The 18167-nt window shown below is 40.0% G+C and overlaps 3 protein-coding genes across 4 annotated transcripts; 1 reads left to right on the top strand and 2 right to left on the bottom strand.

Annotated features, from left to right (window-relative positions):
• Positions 1 to 712: 712 nt before the first annotated feature.
• Positions 713 to 8078, top strand: LOC113165924 (cadherin-related family member 5). Of its 2 annotated transcripts, XM_026365732.1 has the most exons (17): positions 714 to 1034; positions 1639 to 1765; positions 1880 to 2091; positions 2705 to 2761; positions 2855 to 2947; positions 3048 to 3134; positions 3246 to 3356; positions 3567 to 3737; positions 3985 to 4075; positions 4156 to 4262; positions 4363 to 4563; positions 4665 to 4796; positions 5025 to 5103; positions 5199 to 5389; positions 5481 to 5501; positions 6030 to 6975; positions 7081 to 8078. In XM_026365732.1, exons 2-17 carry the CDS (start codon positions 1675 to 1677, stop codon positions 7086 to 7088), a joined length of 2598 nt encoding a protein of 865 aa, XP_026221517.1. In that variant the 5' UTR covers positions 714 to 1034; positions 1639 to 1674; the 3' UTR covers positions 7089 to 8078. The 2 variants fall into 2 exon arrangements, with proteins under 2 accessions (XP_026221516.1, XP_026221517.1); XM_026365731.1 differs by having other exon boundaries at positions 713 to 1034; positions 6030 to 8078.
• Positions 8079 to 8214: 136 nt separating this feature from the next.
• On the bottom strand, positions 8215 to 12434 carry calub (calumenin b). Its single transcript, XM_026365733.1, has 7 exons — positions 12388 to 12434; positions 11154 to 11394; positions 10789 to 10982; positions 10523 to 10689; positions 10364 to 10424; positions 9940 to 10139; positions 8215 to 9432 (listed from the first exon to the last, which is right to left on the bottom strand). Exons 2-7 carry the CDS (start codon positions 11372 to 11374, stop codon positions 9328 to 9330), a joined length of 948 nt encoding a protein of 315 aa, XP_026221518.1. The 5' UTR covers positions 11375 to 11394; positions 12388 to 12434; the 3' UTR covers positions 8215 to 9327.
• Positions 12435 to 12677: 243 nt separating this feature from the next.
• Positions 12678 to 15096, bottom strand: gtf3c6 (general transcription factor IIIC, polypeptide 6, alpha). The gene is made up of 6 exons (XM_026365761.1): positions 14952 to 15096; positions 14500 to 14580; positions 14296 to 14359; positions 13740 to 13784; positions 13550 to 13642; positions 12678 to 13370 (listed from the first exon to the last, which is right to left on the bottom strand). The coding sequence occupies exons 1-6, from the start codon at positions 14973 to 14975 to the stop codon at positions 13246 to 13248; spliced, it is 432 nt and encodes a 143-aa protein (XP_026221546.1). The 5' UTR covers positions 14976 to 15096; the 3' UTR covers positions 12678 to 13245.
• Between the last annotated feature and the right edge of the window lie 3071 nt (positions 15097 to 18167).

The raw sequence follows: 18167 nt of genomic DNA, 5'->3' as shown, positions 1-18167 counted from the left end.
ATACACTGCTTATTTTGACAAAAAGACTGTCTCAATGTGTCAGTTCACTAATGTGAATGCATGTTCAAATACCATATTTAAACATTTAAATACTCTGAAGACTGAATGTGACCTGGACTGTCTCTCAGGGTGTGTGCACTCCCTGTTTAACCTTTTTCTCCTGAGGCAAAGTTTAGGTTTCAAACACTCCCCTGCTGCTGACAATGAAAATCACTCACATGTCTGCACAAACCAAAACATTTCTCGTGGAGCCAGACGATTGTTTTCATCCCAGGAGCCCTAAAGATATGCGGAGACATTCTCCTTTGAGTGTGTGTTTACCTGTGCATGCTGGCACAAGTGTGTAAAAGGATATGGGTTAATCTTCACAAGGCGAACACTCGATGTTTGATAGCTAATCCCTGTCAGGCCCCATTAGCCGTCACACATCGCTAATTGAACAAATCCAATAGGCGTAAGCTGTGTAGTCAAAGTACATGCTCAGACTTTTTTTGAACACGTTCTAACTTGTACAATACACTGAAATAAACATGTATTTTTTAATGTGATACAAGCTGACATAACTAAACAAAATGAGATTTCTGCTCTGTATAAAATCAGCTGCATCTTGATCAAGAACAGACTCATGACAAATTATTAATGGAGGTCAAGTGTCTTTGTGCCAGACAAATCTTCTAAATTCACCTCTGACCTGAGTCTCTGACCTTACCGTCAGGTTCTTGCCACCTCTAATCTGATTGGCTCACTCTTTCTCCATGACCAGGTAAGCCCCGCCCCCAGGCTTTAGTCACTGAGCTGGCATTTATATCAGGACACACACTGTAAGCTGCAGTCTGTTTTTAATGTGTGTAGATGGGTCAGTGTGCATGTTAGTGCGTGTGTCAGAGTGAATGTGGCTGGTGTGACCTGTTTTTGTTTTGTTTTTCCTGAGTGGCTTCTTAGCATTTTGCATTTGGGAATCAGAGATGCTGCTTCCATCACAAGGTAGGAGGCCACGGAGACCCGCAGACAAGCTGCAGAGGATTTAACAACAGGTCAGTCACCTGAACAACAGCGCCGTCAGTCTGCCGTCACATCTAGGACCACGCTTAGTTGAGTGTGTAATGGAAAACTAATATGTGTTGATTTTACCTCTGATTAGTAGCAGATTTGTTGTTTTGGTAGGATGTGATTATGACTACAGAATTGTTGCTGAACTGTTTCTGACCTTATTATTTTCGGTGCGTGTACTGAAAAATACAGTATCTATAAAATACAGCATTAACACAAGGTCCACATTAAATATTTCAAATGATAACAGATTAAGAAGAAAGTCTTTAGTCTATATCATCACACCTGTATGTAGACATGAAAGGTAAAGAGAGCAACAAGGTCAAAGAAGCACCGTAAGCTACTATTCTACTGGTCTCCTCTAACAAAGCCAGTGGGAAAAAAGCCCACTTACAGGGGATTTGAGGGAATTAAAAGATAGTGTATAGTGTGCATGTGCATTTGAATAGAGAGAGTCTTAACCTAATGATGATTGTTGCCTTGATGCATTGCCATAAAGGCCCAGAATAAAGGTCAGCCTATCTCACTCATTTGTACTGTAGAAGATGAAAGCTCTGTTTGGGTAATCGTGTTCGCTGTTTCCTTCAGAAAAACCTGGTTCCTCAGGCCTGACCAAGCCCAGGAATGGCCCTCCCTGACCTGAAATGGAGTTTGTGTCATGCCAGTGCTGTGGTCTGCTCACTGCTGGTCCTCGTATGTCAGTACACAGCCACAGGTAGAGCTGATTTATGGCCATTCTTGTAAAAGCTCATCAGGTCTTGGTCAGAATTCATACATCGCTAACTTTTGCATATGTGTTTTTTGGGGCGTGGATTTCTGTTTCACACAGGAATGTCAGGGTGGGCTGGATGTTTGGATGGCCAGGATATATTTGCAACAATCAGAGAAAACAGCCTTACAGGAAAAGTGATTGCTGAGCTGACTGACACTACAATGGAAGGAGTTTATTGGAGCCTGAGTGGAAGGGATGCTGACTGGTTCTTCTTGGATGATAGAAACATCCGGCTGAACACATCAGCTGACAAGGTCCTCGACCGAGAGGTAACAGAGTCAGGAAATGCCGCCCTAATCTCTGAATGAGAGTTGCAGCTTTTGTTTCAAGTCAGGAAATATAATGCAAGTGTTAGGATTTTTATGTGTGCAACCACATTTCCTGGCCTCTGTACGCATTGTTGGTAAAAGTCTGGAGCTGCAATGAAGAAACTGTGTCTAAGTTTAGACAAACTATCAGAGATTATAAACTCGTCCTTGGACAGAACACAACTTACATCACCCTCTTCCCATCTAGCAGTCTTAGATCATGGCAGCAGTTAAAGGGTCAACCAGATTATCAGTTTCTCTCTTTCCCTGTTTCTCATTCTACTCACAGTGTCATTGAAAAGGAAATATTTCCTAACTAAAAATAGTGATCGTACAGTATGCTGTACTTCACACATGACCAAGAGGGTGCACATGTAGAATTCACTTAATTCATTACAGTCTGTGTGAGAGCATCGATTCAATGTGTGTCTTCCTCCCTTCAGAAATGTTGTCTTCTTTTTAATGCACCTAATCCTATATTGGGATTTGCATGTTTTATTCAAATGTTTTGTCATGTTGAATGAGGGTCTTATTTTTGCATCTTTTGGTGTCTCTCTGTTTTCCTATCTCTCAGGCTCAGGGTCCTGTCCTAATAGCTGAGTTGTCATGTTATGAAGAAGACACATTTCAGGTACATGTCGTCCCACCATCTTACCAATAATTCTTCTTCTAATAATATCTCACACACCTGTTCTCTACAGTGTATATTTGGCTCTTGTTGTAGAGTATGTACAGGGTTGTGGTGGAGGTTCTTGACGAGAATGATAATTCACCAGCATTTGCAGAAGACACTGTTCAGTCTCTTATCATCAGTGAGGTACTGCACTTTCACAGACACGTGTCACAATTGTGTTCATGCAGTCGCGAAACACACAAGATGAACATTATGTCTGCTTGTCGATCTGTGTGTTTTCCAGCTGACTCCAGTAAATACTGTGGTCTTTACCGTCCGTGCCACAGACGCAGATAATGACAAGATCATTTACTCCATTGACCAGACATCAGTGGGTTCTATTTCACTATTAATATTTTAGAAACAACACACACATCTATTACAATATTGTTTATGTATTTGTGTGTGTGTGTGTGTGTGTGTGTGTGTGTGTGTAATCCAGCCTGATGCAGAGTATTTCAGGTTTGATCTCCCCAGCAGTGGAGAAGTGATTTTATCCAAGTCTCTAGACTATGAGACCAAAACCCAGCTCACTATCACCATTCACGCCTCGGTGAGCTACAGACATTTCATTTTTTGCACACCTTTGTGTAAATTACCATCCTTCCCTACAATTACACAAATTCATTACCTTATATGCCTTATTGGATTGTTATTAGAGAAGATGAACCACACCTCCGGTCATGTATCTATTTATCCATCAAAGGTGTGTGACTGTGTTTGTAATATCCTCTGAAGAAAAGCTGACTTGTCATTATCTCAGGAAATGAACACTGTCGAGCGCTTCAACACCAGCACCAACATCACCATTACAGTCCAGGATGGAGATGACCAGTACCCACAGTTTATGCCCTGCACTCTGCTTTACCAGGATGAGACCAGTCACATCTGCACCAGCCCAGTGTATACTGTCAATGTCACAGAGGGGGAAGAGGTCAGTGGTTGTATTCTTCTTTAATTACCACACCACAGCATGTAACTTGTGACTTGACCTGTGTAACCTGTGATGTGTTTAATTAACATCTACTGTCATCAGTTACAATTGTACTGAATAAATTAGGCCATCTTGATTAGCACATCTCAGATTAACTTACCGGGTTATTGACTTAATATTTATTACAATGAGCCACTGTGATATAAGAATTTCATTTGTCAAGCGCAAAACATTTGTTACACTTTAGGACATTACGTTGGACTTCTCTCCCGGTCCCATTCGTGCAGTGGACGGAGACAGTGGTCTCAGCTCTCCACTCAGTTACGCCATTATTTCAGGTACCATATACACCAATGCTCATCGATATTTAAAACGTGCCGCTCGTTTATGTGTGCATCTGCATTTGTGTTCATGTTAGGAGACAAAAATGGCCGTTTTCTGATGGACAGAAAAACAGGGGAAGTGAAACTGACTCAGGGTGTGAGAGACAGACTCACAACTCCAGCACTGCATCTTCAAGTCATGGTAAGACTCCCGTACTCTGTGTTAGCTGCATGCTTGAAACGTGCACTTTTCTTTTGTACTCCCAGTGTTGATCTCTCTCTGCTCTGTATCTCACGCCCAGGCATATCAGGATGACGACCCCAGGAAGTACTCTATTACTAAAGTATTGGTCCGAGTTCTGGCAGTGAACCAGTTTTACCCGGAGTTTGACAGGGCTGAATATCACGGTTTTGTGACTGCAGGGAAAAGCTCTGCCTCTCTGGTCAACACCTACGGCAGCAAAGCACTGATGTTACACGTACAAGACCAGGACTTTAACAATGTAAGAGCTGCTAGATACAAAGTGCACCCACAGTACAAAATAACTTACATTCACTTTGTTTTTTTTTTTTGTAACACATCATCTGATTTTTTTCCCCACAGAGTTTCAATCCCATGATCTACTTCACCTTCAGTCCTACATCCAATCACACAGACATCTACCAAGTCACACGTGAGGGGTTTCTGATCACTAGGACCAGTCAACTCAAACCAAGACAGAAACACGTTCTAGAGGTGAGCCTCTGATTTGATTCATATTCATGTTGACTCCAACTGAACCTGGAAGTTTGGTAAGAAAAGAAAAATTAACCAGTATTTTAAAGAAAAAGTCATGTTACCGACTATATCTGTACAGCTCCATCTGTCAGTTCACTGTGTTGCACAACCTTGCTTGTTTAATGAGAAATAAGAATGAGTAAATAAGATGTTGGTGATGTGACAATAAGTCAAAATACTTTGCAGGTAATGGCTACAGACCAAGAGTCAGGTGACGCCACCTATGCTACTGTAGTGGTCGAGGTGTTAACTGAAGGACAACCAAGTAAGGACACAGAAATACACAATCGCAATCACTTCTGATCACTGATGATCCTGCAAACTGAAACAAACTCTGCTATATGTGTTTGCACTCCGCAGTTCCTCACAGTCCACTGGGAGATGACCGTCTGACAGGCTGTACTATGGGAAAAGCGTTGTTTCTGAGCATGGTGTTGATGACTGTACTCGGATGTATCTTGTATGTAGGGATGTGGCTGAAGAAAAAACAAAAGGTAAAGAGGGGTCCACTGGAGAGAGGCTGTGTGGCCCAGGGCAAACACCCCAATGTGGTAAGACTATAACTTAATAACCTGTTTCATATTTACCAGCATTTGTTTCTCTGTTACTTCTAATTAACCTGCATTGTCTGTATACTCACAGAGTTTACGGTGGTTCCAACTGGTGAGTTATTTATATTCTCTCGCAGCTCCTTTTCACTCTTGTCCTGTTTTCCTTTGTCATTCCTTTAACTGTATATAGTAATAAACTTAGTTAATTGTATGACTGCTTTGTGTAGAATAGTTATCCTATAATATAATATAATATAATAGTCTTGAAGAGCTTCTAACTTTTCCTCCATCCCCGCCCTGAGGTTGGGATTTTGAGTGAAGTGTTTCCACAACAGCTGGATAGATTCTATTGACTTCCATGTTGTCCTCAGGATGAATCATAATATCTTTGAGAATCCTCTGATATTACCTCAAGTGTAAGAGTACTTTCCATTTTGTGCTACTTGGCAAACATGGTAAACTAAGATGTGGAACATGGTAAACGATATATCTGCTCCACATCAACAAGTTAGAGCTGTCATAGTAAACATAGCGAGCACCAACCCAGTCTGCAAAACCTTCCCATTTAGCCCGCGATCCCACCCCTACACTCTGAGTCTTGTTTCCAGGTATTGACTCATTGACTGTGGTCACTCCTCAGGTTAGTCACCGTAGTGCCATGTCACACATGGAGGAGGCACCCTACAGCAAAGAAGAATACAGAGCCTACAATCCTTCTTTCAGCTTCCCAGATAAACCTGATGTGTACACCCTCCAAGACCTCCCATCCTGCAGAGACCCGGTTCCATCCAGAACGACTGCTGCATGCGACACCAGCTTCCCCCCCACTGAAAGCCCACAGAGACCTGTGTTCTTCAATAATAACGTTTTTACGCCAACCAAAAGCTCCTCTAGTTCGCCCACTTTCAACACGCCCGCTGCAGATGGGAGCCCTGCGCACACTGCTCAAGAGTCTGCTCCACCTCAAGAAAACCTCAACTCAGTGACCTCTCCACATGATACGGTGCTGGACCCTACGGAGACACCGCATGACACCAGTTCAAGCCCTGTAACTCGCGATGCCACTAACACTCCAACTTCTACCTGTCCCGATTCAGAAACTGCACAGACAACCACCAACGACGACCCAGCTGTCACCAGCCCTTCCTCTCAGTCCAGTATTCCATGCAGTCATACGCGAATCGCTTCAGCAGAAATAGACAAGCCCTTTCGCAAACCCCGTGTGAAGACACCCCCATATTCACCTTTGCTTTCCACATCCCTCTCCAAGCCAACGAGCACACCTCCACCTACCCCAGAGCATGCACCTTTAAAAGCCAAACTAGTACATATAGATACATCTCCTCTTGATACACCACCAGTAACACCAGAGCGAACATCTACGGCTCTAAGCACAGAGACAGACCAACCTTCCACATCACTGGATCAAATAGACCACTCAGAACAACCAGGTGCTGATGCCAGTAGCTCATCCCAGGACAGAAGGGCTTCAACAAACTCAGGAACCACCAAGGATGGCTGCAGGGTGGGGGATGGGGATGATGATGGTTTTCTGGGAGATGAAGATGCAGACAAGAACAGTGAGGGTGAGGATGAGTTAGAGTCAGACGAAGAAGAGCTGCTCCGTGTGATTGCTCGTTGTAATCCCATTTTTATCACATTTACTAAATGATGTTACTATAATATCGCAGGCACTTAAAGTGACGGGGCAGGCGACAGAGCACGGAGGAGGTAAGGTGAGGACGGATGACAGACAGTGGACAGCGGACACATCAGCAAGCAAGAAGAAGAAGAAGAAGAAGAAGTCTGGTTCTGCTGTAGATACTGGTGAGACATGGAAGAGGACAGAATACTGTGCATACACACAGGGACGGTATAAGGAAAGACACACCTTAACACTGTATATATTTAAACATATACATTAAATAAGCTTACATGAATGATGTCCAATTACTTATAATACACAATGCTGTTACAGTCATACCACCTATTTAGCTTAGCTGTCAGGAATGAATGTCATGGTTAATAAAAACAAACAAAAAACCATTTCAAACTAAATGTATAAATCATATGTTTTTCACAAATAAAGCATACAGTGTTCGCCCACTATAACCACACACAAACACACAAATCTGAATCTAAATGTACTCTTGTTCAGCAGTTTTGCACCCTGTGTGGTTCTGTGTAGATTTATTTTTTTATAGCTGCAGACTACTGTTTGTTCAAAACTTTTACATAGTGTACTGCAGCGTTAATTCTTTTCTTTTGCCTATTATACAAGCTGCCTCAGTTTTTTTCTTTGAACATGAGTAAACATATGGTTTGATTGTAACAACCAGCCATGAGAAGTTTATTACCGTGTGAAATTATGTGACGTGATTTTTTCCCCATAAATTTACATTTAGATGTAAAACTTTCACTCTCCAAAAATGATGGCAACGTTAGTGGAGGTTGAGGAAAGGAGAGGCTGCAGCGTGGCTAGAAGAAAAGGGCTGTTGGTGCATGGTGCTGCACTTTGCAGCCATGCATGCTCACTGCCTCCAGTTGGACAGGTGTTTGGCTGCTTCCGCATTTTAAAACCTGCACAGCTCAATTGTGTCCCGTATGTGCATACGAAGCACAAGAGAGTTAAATGAAAGATTTTAATGTGCAGATGAGTTTTGGTGGTGAATAAAGACGAGTGTCTATACTTTGGTTTTTCTTTTTTACAGAAACAAAGACAACTTTTGACAACTATAGAGTATTATCAACATTTTAAATAGCTGCATGAAAAGAGCAGCGGACAATTTGTCTGGAAAGTCAAAAGAATGTAGCACACTAAGAGCTCAAATTTTATTTCTTTTTATTGAGACATTCTTCTCAATTGCAAAATCTAGACCTGATTGTTAGAGTGTTCAATGTGCAGACCAACAAATTATTTACAGTAAAGTCACTAGTGAAAGGCTTGTTTCTGCAGGGAGCCTGTAAAAAACATGATCATATACATTATAGTATACCATAAAAACTATCAACAGTGGTTATAAATGGTGGTAGTGATAATGCAGGCATAATAAACATAATACAGAGGGAAACGTGTTTGCAGGTAGGAGCTCATTTTTCCCAACTGTTTACAAAAGTATTTGCTTGGCACACAAATAAGTCTGTAGTTGAGTAAACAAGACTCAAACTATAATAAGGGGCAAATCAGTCATCAAAATACAAATAATATATGTACACACACAAGATTCACACACAAACTGAGGTGATGAGGAAAAGGAGGAGGCAGCTTAAAGGACAAAGCATTTGGAATAGCAAACACAGCGCAGTCCCACTGATGACACTGTATTGCACTTGTCCAACTTGTCTTTATTGTAACTGTAATTTTAAAGTTGCTCTTTATTTCAAATATCCTACACTCCAGCATTACCACAATAAATGATCAAATGATTAATCAGCAACTAGCGTTTTAAATTTAGACCCGTCTACATAATTAGAGGAATTGGACAAATTGTAATAGGTAGAAAACAGTTTCACTCACAGTGTACTGAAAAAACTTAGTGATACAATGACGTATTTTGTATAACACAAGCCTTAACTTGCTGTTCTATCAAGGGTTTAACAAAACATTTTATTTCATAAAATCATACTTTTTAAGAAAAAAAACAAACAAAAACAAACACTGTTTGTACTTCACCTCACCTGGACAAGGGTAGTGCGTGGAAGCAGAGCAAAGGCTGGCAATATATCCCAAACCTACACACAACTGAGCATGAGAACACACTGAATGTATGTACACATGACTTAGAATGTTAGTGTGTGTACAATGGGACACATTCAAAAAAATTAAATAAATTATTGTCCGTGGCTGGCAATTTCATCTTGTTGGATTCACTCCATATACTGTCGGAGTAAGGTGGTAAGCGCAAGATGAAGACACAGTCTTTGAAGGAAGGTGGATGTTAAAATTCATCATGGCGAGTCAGAGCCTCTCCGAAGTCAGTCGCCTGGCTACCCACGAACAAGTCGTACTTCTCCACGATTTCTGCCTTGGTCAGACGGCCATCCTGAAAAATGGACAATACCAAACCTGATGAGCCTTTTACTTATAGATTTAAAAAAACATATACTGATATATCTTGTATGAATTACACTCATGATGATTGGCAGGGACAATAAAAATATTGTCTTCTTTTAAATACACAAACATGTCCCAAATAATTAAAGTAACAGCAAGGCTGATTAGAAAGTCTAATTCTCTTGTACTGTGATGCTGATGCTGGCTGAAAGAAAAGAGTCAAAAGCTACAGTAAGACCACCTCTGTTACGAGGTGCCAAGAGATGCCCTTTACTGTGAAGTAGTCGCTGCTCATTACTTTATGAATATAATTATATTTAGCTTTATGTTTTGTTGCCATATAGGACACGCAATCACACAATCAAACACACCGTATAAAACTTTAATTTGTGACTCCATTCACAAATAAGACGTTCCACCCCCCCAGTATTCAGTGAGCGAGACTGAAAGTAAAAATGATGAGAAACATGAATTTCTATAACGTGACAGTACATACTTTGTCTGCATCTGACTCATAGACCAGATGCTTGGCCTCAGCCTCAGCATGGTCATAGTCACTGGGCAGGATCCAGTCTTTGGTCTCCTCCTTGTCCATCTTTCCATCTTTGTTTTTGTCTCTGAATTCAGTGAACTGTTCCCTCTCTGTCTTCACCCACTCCGGTTCTGTGGCATCTCCCTCTTGGTTGTACATGTCACCTAAAGCACAGGGTAAAATTAACAGGATGAGTAGGAGTGGGGGCTAATGATGTTGCAATGTTTTATTTTTATTCATATTCTTTGCAGTTGGCTAGTTTCATAATGGTTCCTCAAATTGGTTCCTTAGAAATGTGCTAATACTCTTTCTTACACATTTCAGCTTTTGGTGTGTGGTACAAACTGATGAGAATTATACTGTATGACATTGGGTTATAAGAACTTGCCTATGTACTCATCCAGGTCAATTAAACCATCTCCATTCTTGTCAATGTCTTCCATAGTTTCCTGGAGGAAAAATTAAGTGCAGGAAATTAAGTGCAGAACAGTAAGAAGGAATGTAGAAGATACAATGTTGGTGTCTTAATTAACTGTGTGTCACTCACCAGCACTACAATATCTTTCATGTGGTCATACTCCTCAGGATGAAGGAAGGCTGTGAACTCCTCCTTGTTGGCTTTCATGTCATTGTCTTGGTCAGCCATCTTGAATCTCCTCTCATCACGAGCCATCATCTGCCTGTAGCTGAAACCATCTTCAGGGTCGGGGTCATCTGCAGGTCATTTCAGAAAAGTAGATGTGTGTTTGTGTGTTAGCAATCTGGAGTTAATAATACTGAAATGATCAAATGAAAAATTGTCTACAGCTGTACCAAGAATGTATCCATATGTGGCATTCTTGTACTCCTCCCAGGACACCGCTTCATCCCCGTTCAGGTCATGACTCTTCCATTGTCGATCCACATCATCGTAGATCCACCTCTTCTGAGCGTGTTTGATCCACTTCTTCATTTCCTCAACTGTCACATAGCCATCCTTATCCTCATCTATACGTTCAACCAACATACTACAGAGAAACAACAGAAACCTCAGATGAACTTTACTGATCCCTAAAGTTAAACTACGCCATTGGGTTCTGCGATTGTTGTAAAAAAAAATCCAAAAAAGGATGCTATTGACTTTATATATACCCAGTAAATCAACAGATTCACAAAATTTCCATGACATGATTTCCTACCCAAGTCTCTCCTTGCTCTCTTCTGGTGTGAGCTGGTCAAAGGTCTTAGCCTCCTCTTGTCCAAGAAAGGCTTCATGGTCATAGTCAAAGTTCTCTGTATCATCATGTTCTCGGTTGCTGAGGGGATCATCGTGGTGAACGCGGTCCTTCTTCTCTGTGGGTTTGCTGGTGGCATAAACCACACAAAGAGCAAAGCACATGACAAGTGGCCGTAGCTCCATCCTGCGTATGTACAAACCGTCTGGACCAGAGGCAAACGACAAAAAACACCAAAAAGCTATGGTTATTGCTTAAACAGTGCATTCTAGAAAATACTTTTGGCTTGCATACATATCGAAGTGTACAGTCAACTTTTCATAATGGCCTATGAACATATTGTGCCAGTACTGCACACAGCTTTTGGCTGGGATGCAACTGTGAACATGTCAGTTCAGAAGTATGACTCGGTGCTAGTAAGGGCTCAGACTATGACTACAGAGCTAATCTATTTCAGCTGATGCAATGTCCCACTTCTATTAGCTGACAACTTTAAATTTTGACTTAGTCATACTAAAACACAAAGTACACTTAGCTGTTAGTTTATTAGGTACATCCAGGTGAAACGTATGCAGCCTAACAAAGCATTAGCGTTTCGTTAAGATCAGGTTATGTTTAGGCTGCAAAAACAAAATAAATATAAATGAATTTACTCTGAAACTTTCACGAGAATATCAACTGTAGGGATTTAACATTTGTCATCATTATTTTAATTATGTGGCACTATAAAAAAAAGACAAATACATATCATACAAGTAACAAACTTTCAGCTTATTCAAAAGGGCAGAAATCAACTATTCACACTTTTCAGGACCTTTAATAAGAATTTACCTTTATCAAGAAATTCACGACTATCTTGAATAACTTCCCGTGACAAATCGCAATTTCTGAAGCGTAACCTTTGCGTATGTCGAGACTTTAAATTTAGATTTAGTAAGTTTTTAATAGAACAAGTCGGTATCTTCGGTTTGTGACCGTTATTTCTAATTAGCCACCGTTACTGGATCAGGGTTGGAGACTAACATTAGACTGGCTAACCTAGCGTCCAGTTAGTTTCTACATCCGTTTTACACATCCCCAGAAAATATACCACCGCCTAAATTAGTTGTCATGTTGGGTATTTCTAAATATCGCGTATAAGCAAATTATATTTGAGTTATATTGATATTTAGAAAAGTAATTAACCGGGAGAACTCACCGGTGTCTGCTGGGAAGTTCGTCGTTGCAGCTGCGGATCCTCCCCTCGGAAACACACCCATGCACTTCCTGTGCTAAAACCACAACCGACCAATCAGGCTCCGAGAAAGCCAGTGCCATGTCGCCCGCTGATTGGTCGGCTTCAAGAGAACATCGGTGATTGGATTGGCCGAGAACCGCCACGTCCTCAAAGTCAACAAAAACCCCGTTCATTCATAACTGAGAGGAGACACTAGTAAAAGTAAACTAGACAGTAAATGCCCCAAATAAACACCACGAACTGCAGCAGAAATGCTTTTTATTTAATTGTTTTAGTTCTTATACACTGGGTTTTTTCTTCATTGATCAACTTTTGCTTCGTAAATACATGCAAAAGTCAATCAGAAACTCCACAAACCAAAACAAAAATAAAAACAACAACAACAACAACAACAACAAAAGCAGATTAAGATGAGATGAGTGATTAATGTAACTATTAATTCTTTTGGCATCAATGTAGCAACAGTAGTGGTGGTAATACTAACTTATTATACATAAGAAAAATAAGTCCAATATCCTTCTTACTTCTTACATAATGTATAAATTGTTAATTCTTAAATGACCACATCCCTACTATAACCTTTCAGCCCAAGCTGGGTTGTCTCCAGAGTTGCGACAATTCCTTCCTTAGTTTGTCTACCAATACTTTTTTCAATTTATCACTTAATCCTTTGGTCTTCACAATATCCAAAAAAGTAAAAAAAAAAAAAAAAAGCATGCCTTACAGCTATACTCTTAGATACTGCTTGACTCTATAGATCCAAATGACTGTAGTCTTACAAATGTACAGTGAGGTCACAATATAACAAAACTATACACATCAACTTGCTGCTAAGTCTTCCAAGTCTGTGTTGCTTATCTCTTCATCTACTTCCCCCTGTAGGTCAGCTTCATCTTCTTGATTGGACTGACAGGTGTTGTCCTGTTCATCATCATCACCACTTCCTGCCAGAAGAACAGAAGTAGTCATATATAGATTTTTTATAAGGTTGTGCGAAAGTAAGATTATTTTTTCAGGTCTGTTCTAGCTACTCCTGAAACACAGCAACGTCTAAATATTAGAAGTAAATGAGCACAACAGACTACGTGCTGTGGTTAGCTTGGCTGTTTCATGATGGTTTCACCTTCTTTCTTCTCAGTGAGAAAGATTCGCTGCATCATTAGTTTCTTTACAGTGTGGCACATATACTTGAGCTCTGGATCGCTGGCTGCTTTTTCTGCAAACATACACAGAAAGAAAACAAAAAAATAATAACTCAGGTACTATATAACTTACAGCAGTAAACACCAAAAACGTATGGAGGTGGGTCGTACCTTTTTGCGGTCCCTCCTCAAACAGCACGCATGCTCCCAAAGAATCTTTAAAAATTAACACATTTTTGTTAAATAATTCATCAAAATTATAAAATCTATTACGGAAGCTCACTCAGAGCCAGTAATAATAGTCCACACTACTTAATTGATGTTCTGCTTGTACTTCATATTTTGAAAATTGCTTGTAAATGTTATCTGGAAATTGAGTCATGGCAACTTGAACTTGCTTCTTGTTAGGCCGACCTAACAGGAAGGAAGTCCAGTCCAATTGTGATCAGCTTGCAAAAGACACAGTTCTGTTTCTAAACCCTCCATTGTAAAACAAGACAATATTAATGCTACTGATTAAACAATTATCAGACTTTTGATAATGGCTCACTAGGGAAATCACTGTAGGCAATCAATTTAAGCATTTGTAGCCAGAAAATTACTCTTTGGGGTTGGCATGTTGTTGGTGACATGTCAGAAGAAAAAGAGAGGGCAAATGTCATATATACATGAGTCTGTTACACTACATAGGTAGTTATGTATTTTTTCTATACTGTTTAAGTCTTACCTTCATACTCTCCTGCAAAAACATACTGTCCGATTTGCATCATGGGCTTCTCGCTGTCAATATCCTTAAACACAAATGAAACAACTAAATCAGTGAAGCTGCAGTGAAGGACTGACAGTAATTTGTGTACAGTGTGTCAGCGTCCTGCACATTGGCCAGGCTCCTTGTCCTTCCTTGCTCACTACAATGAAACCCAGGACTCACCAATATCTTGCATGTTTCCCAAGACCTGGTCAGAAATTCATTGTTGATTATACCAGAGAGCTCCACCACAACAAGCTGTTCCTAAACACACACAAGGACATGTTTATTGTTTTCTCAGTCCATACATTTTCAAATGGACACAACGACATGAAAGACAAAATTTTGAGCTTTATTATTTTACAGCTTCCTATTTACGTTGCCAGATAATCCACGATATGTAGGTGGAAAATTTAATGAATGTAGTGTGGCATTGAAACACGGACCACGTGGAGATAATTTTATAATTATTATCTGTTAGTCTCAAAACCTCCTGCAGAAGTTAAAACAATAACAAATGCTTCAATCGTCATTTAGTGAGAACTCAATGTATATGTTGAGGTTAGCTAACGTTTTAGCCACACGAAGCTAAGGTTGATTGATCAAATAAACATAAATGCGTGGAAATTTCATACCTCCTCTTCCCATTCATCTTGCATGTTTAATACCCTGTAATCAAAAATATAAACAACACCAGTTAAGAAGACAGTTTGTGTAAAATTATCCCGTGTAAACTGCAACAACCTATTTATAAATAATGTTTATGATTACTTCCGCGAATGTACGGTGTCCGAGAAGACGCGTTCGTAAAATTGCTGCCAGTCTACTTTCAGTTACAGGCTTCGACCATCGAGGGGCGCTGTTGCTCAGTTTTATAGGAGTCCTTTGTTGCTGAGCCATTTTATATGAACTGGAAATAGTATGAATAATGTATCCAAATACTGGCTACCTGTAGGCACACTCATCTACATCTAACATTAATGTTATTAATGTTCTCCTGCAGGAGGCCATAGCCAAGGTGATGAGATGAGATGAAATGAGATGATACACTTTATTGATCCCCAAGGAGAAATTCATCTGTCAAAGGCAGAGGCAATAAAAAACGAAAGGAAGCGTGCACATCAAACATATCCAAAACAAAAAAGAATCACTAAAACAAACGAGGGCAGAGGAGAAGCATGACTGAATAATTTCAAAGTGCGCAATAATGAATGAAAGAGCTCATAACCAAAAGACAGTCTACTGTGGCTGGGTGATGTGAATGTAGGTGGGAGCACCTGAAGGAGAAGAGAAAGGTTGAGTTGAGAGAAAGGTTTGCCATGACTGCAGCAATTTTACGGAAGTACAAAGGCAGGTCTGTCGTTTCAAAGGTATTTCTACTATCAAAGTAACTGGAAAACAAACAAAACACACACACTACAATTATAAGCTAATCATGTTTTGCGATTTATCAAAGACGTCTTTTCAGATTTCAGATTTAATTTGTTTTCACTGCAAAATTTTTTCAAACAATATATTTGAAATCAAACAAATATTCTATTAACTTCTATATGTTGTATTTATTAGTCCCGATTAGTAATAGTACTTATTGATCCATATAGAAAATATCTCTTTTTGCTTGCTACCCACTCCAAAGGGGTCAGAGATCAGGGTCACCTGAGGTTCAGCATCCCTGGAGCAGGTTGGGGGTCACCACCCTGTTCAATATATATGTATAGGGATTCTTTCTCATCTTGAAGGACCATCCTACTGGTTCATTATGAAAAACAGGAGTATTATTATAAATGCAAAATGTAATATACAATTAAAGCATATTTGTGCAAATCTGTACTGCATGAACTATGTCTTCTATTAACTTTTTCTAGTTCCTCTTTCACATTCAGACTATTGATTATATTTGCTGTCAAATTTCCATTGCTGCATTTTGTTTGAGAAGTAGCCACGAGCTCTCTCCTGTGTACAGCAGGTTTATTAGACTGAATTGCAGTAATATTGAACCTGTCTAACTTGTGGTATGACAAAATCAATACATTTTTGCAAGGACATTTACAGTAACTGTCCTTAGATTCAGAAAATGAAATATTGGTCAGACATGGACTTAATTAATCTTTTTTGTCTTCTAGACACCTGTATTTCATGCTAACAAATCTGGAGATTACAGTAAGTGTCCAAAAGGTCAAAGTGTCACAACACACAAATGCTTTGAAGTACTAAGGTTTGCATTAGAAGAAAATGACCACTGTTTTTTTTTTTTTCTCTGGTGTGTCATGGAAATATAGAATCAGAAATCAGCACACTATTTGGTTAAATTGTATTATTGGCATTATTGTTATTATAGAAAACATTTTTATCCATTTCACTTTACAACACATTGTTTCTCCCTAATTAATGTCCATCCAGGTGCCATAGAGTAAAGCAGGTAACTCTGCAATGGAGGTGCTTGGAGGCCGACACTGTTTGTAGGCTGTAAATACCGTTTTTAAATGTAAAGCAGGTTGACTGTGACCGCACCTCGCCTTTAGAGAGAGAGAGAGAAAAAAACCCATTATGAATCAGAATCAGGCAAACCAAATTAAAGGGGGTGCAAATCCCCCATGTGCCTTCTCCCTCCCCATTTCTGGCCTATAATCTATCTCTGGACCATGGTGGTGTTGTCATGTCGACCAGCCCACAAGTTACTATGACAACGGCTCAAGGGGAAGCACTTGCTATGGAGGTTATTGCTTCCTTAGGGATGTAAGAAGGACAGGGGGAATGTGAGCAGAGACAAAGATAGAGGGACTTATAGACACCGAAAAAGGTTTAAATGAAGGGAGAGGTCAACTTAGAGTGTGATAGCTGGAAGTGTGTTTGTGTGTGCATGAAACACGTTTATATTCACAATCATACTGAAGTGGACACTGTGTGTAAATCAGCTTTACACTATTAAGTCTTTGGATGCAGTACAAAGTTTTCTCACTTCTGGATGGGGCCTAAGCTTCTCCTGTACATGATGTATTACACTTCCTGCTCAGCGCCATACCCGGGGGCGGACCAGGGCGGGGGTAAGGGAGGTAGTGACATTAAGGACCCTCCAAGGTGTCAGATGGGTCCCCAGCTTCCCCCACATTTTGTCATATAAATGTCATAAAGACAAGTTTGGAGTTGGGAAGCTTTTGGCTCTCCGTCTGCCTGGGGGGTATCACAGTGGTTAATTGCCCCATTAGCAGTGACAGTGTAAATTGGTGGAAGGGCTAACTATATATTACAGTGAAAACAACAACCCCTGGCATACACCTGAGGGCATGATAAGGATGTTACGTTTTACAGTATGTCCTGTGCATTTTTCACTCTATGCAAGAGAGTGTATGTGGAAACTGGAAATTAAAATGTACATTTACATGGGAGCTTTAATATCAGTAAAATATAACAATTATATATCTATCACATGAACCCATAGCGCCAGACAGGGAGAGCGTCTTCTCTCATATCAGTGCCGAACTTTCTCGAGGCGCACCTTCAACCAATCAGGAAATTTATTCTATTCTGTATAATGTCATTTTATGTGAGGATTATTCTGACTGTGACTTTCTGTGCACAGGAAGCATTGTTATTGTGAAGGAAACCTGTCACTTCCCCTTGCACACAAATGCAAATACAAATGTGTGGTCATTGTTTTAACTGGGGCAATGAAAAAAAATTGCATTGTAAATTATGAAGCAAATGGAAAATTACACCAATAAACAGAAATGCAAACAATATGAAGAGTCATTTGAAAATGATCATTTAGTCACAGTAATGTAACCCTTAAGATTATTTATTCATGAAGAAAATTCAAATATACTACAGGTTTAAATTCAAAGCAAAATGAT

Source organism: Anabas testudineus, chromosome 6 (genome assembly GCF_900324465.2).
Source record: "Anabas testudineus chromosome 6, fAnaTes1.2, whole genome shotgun sequence".
NCBI classification, from domain to species: Eukaryota; Metazoa; Chordata; class Actinopteri; order Anabantiformes; family Anabantidae; genus Anabas; species Anabas testudineus.
This window is presented reverse-complemented; position numbering and strand designations above follow the sequence as displayed.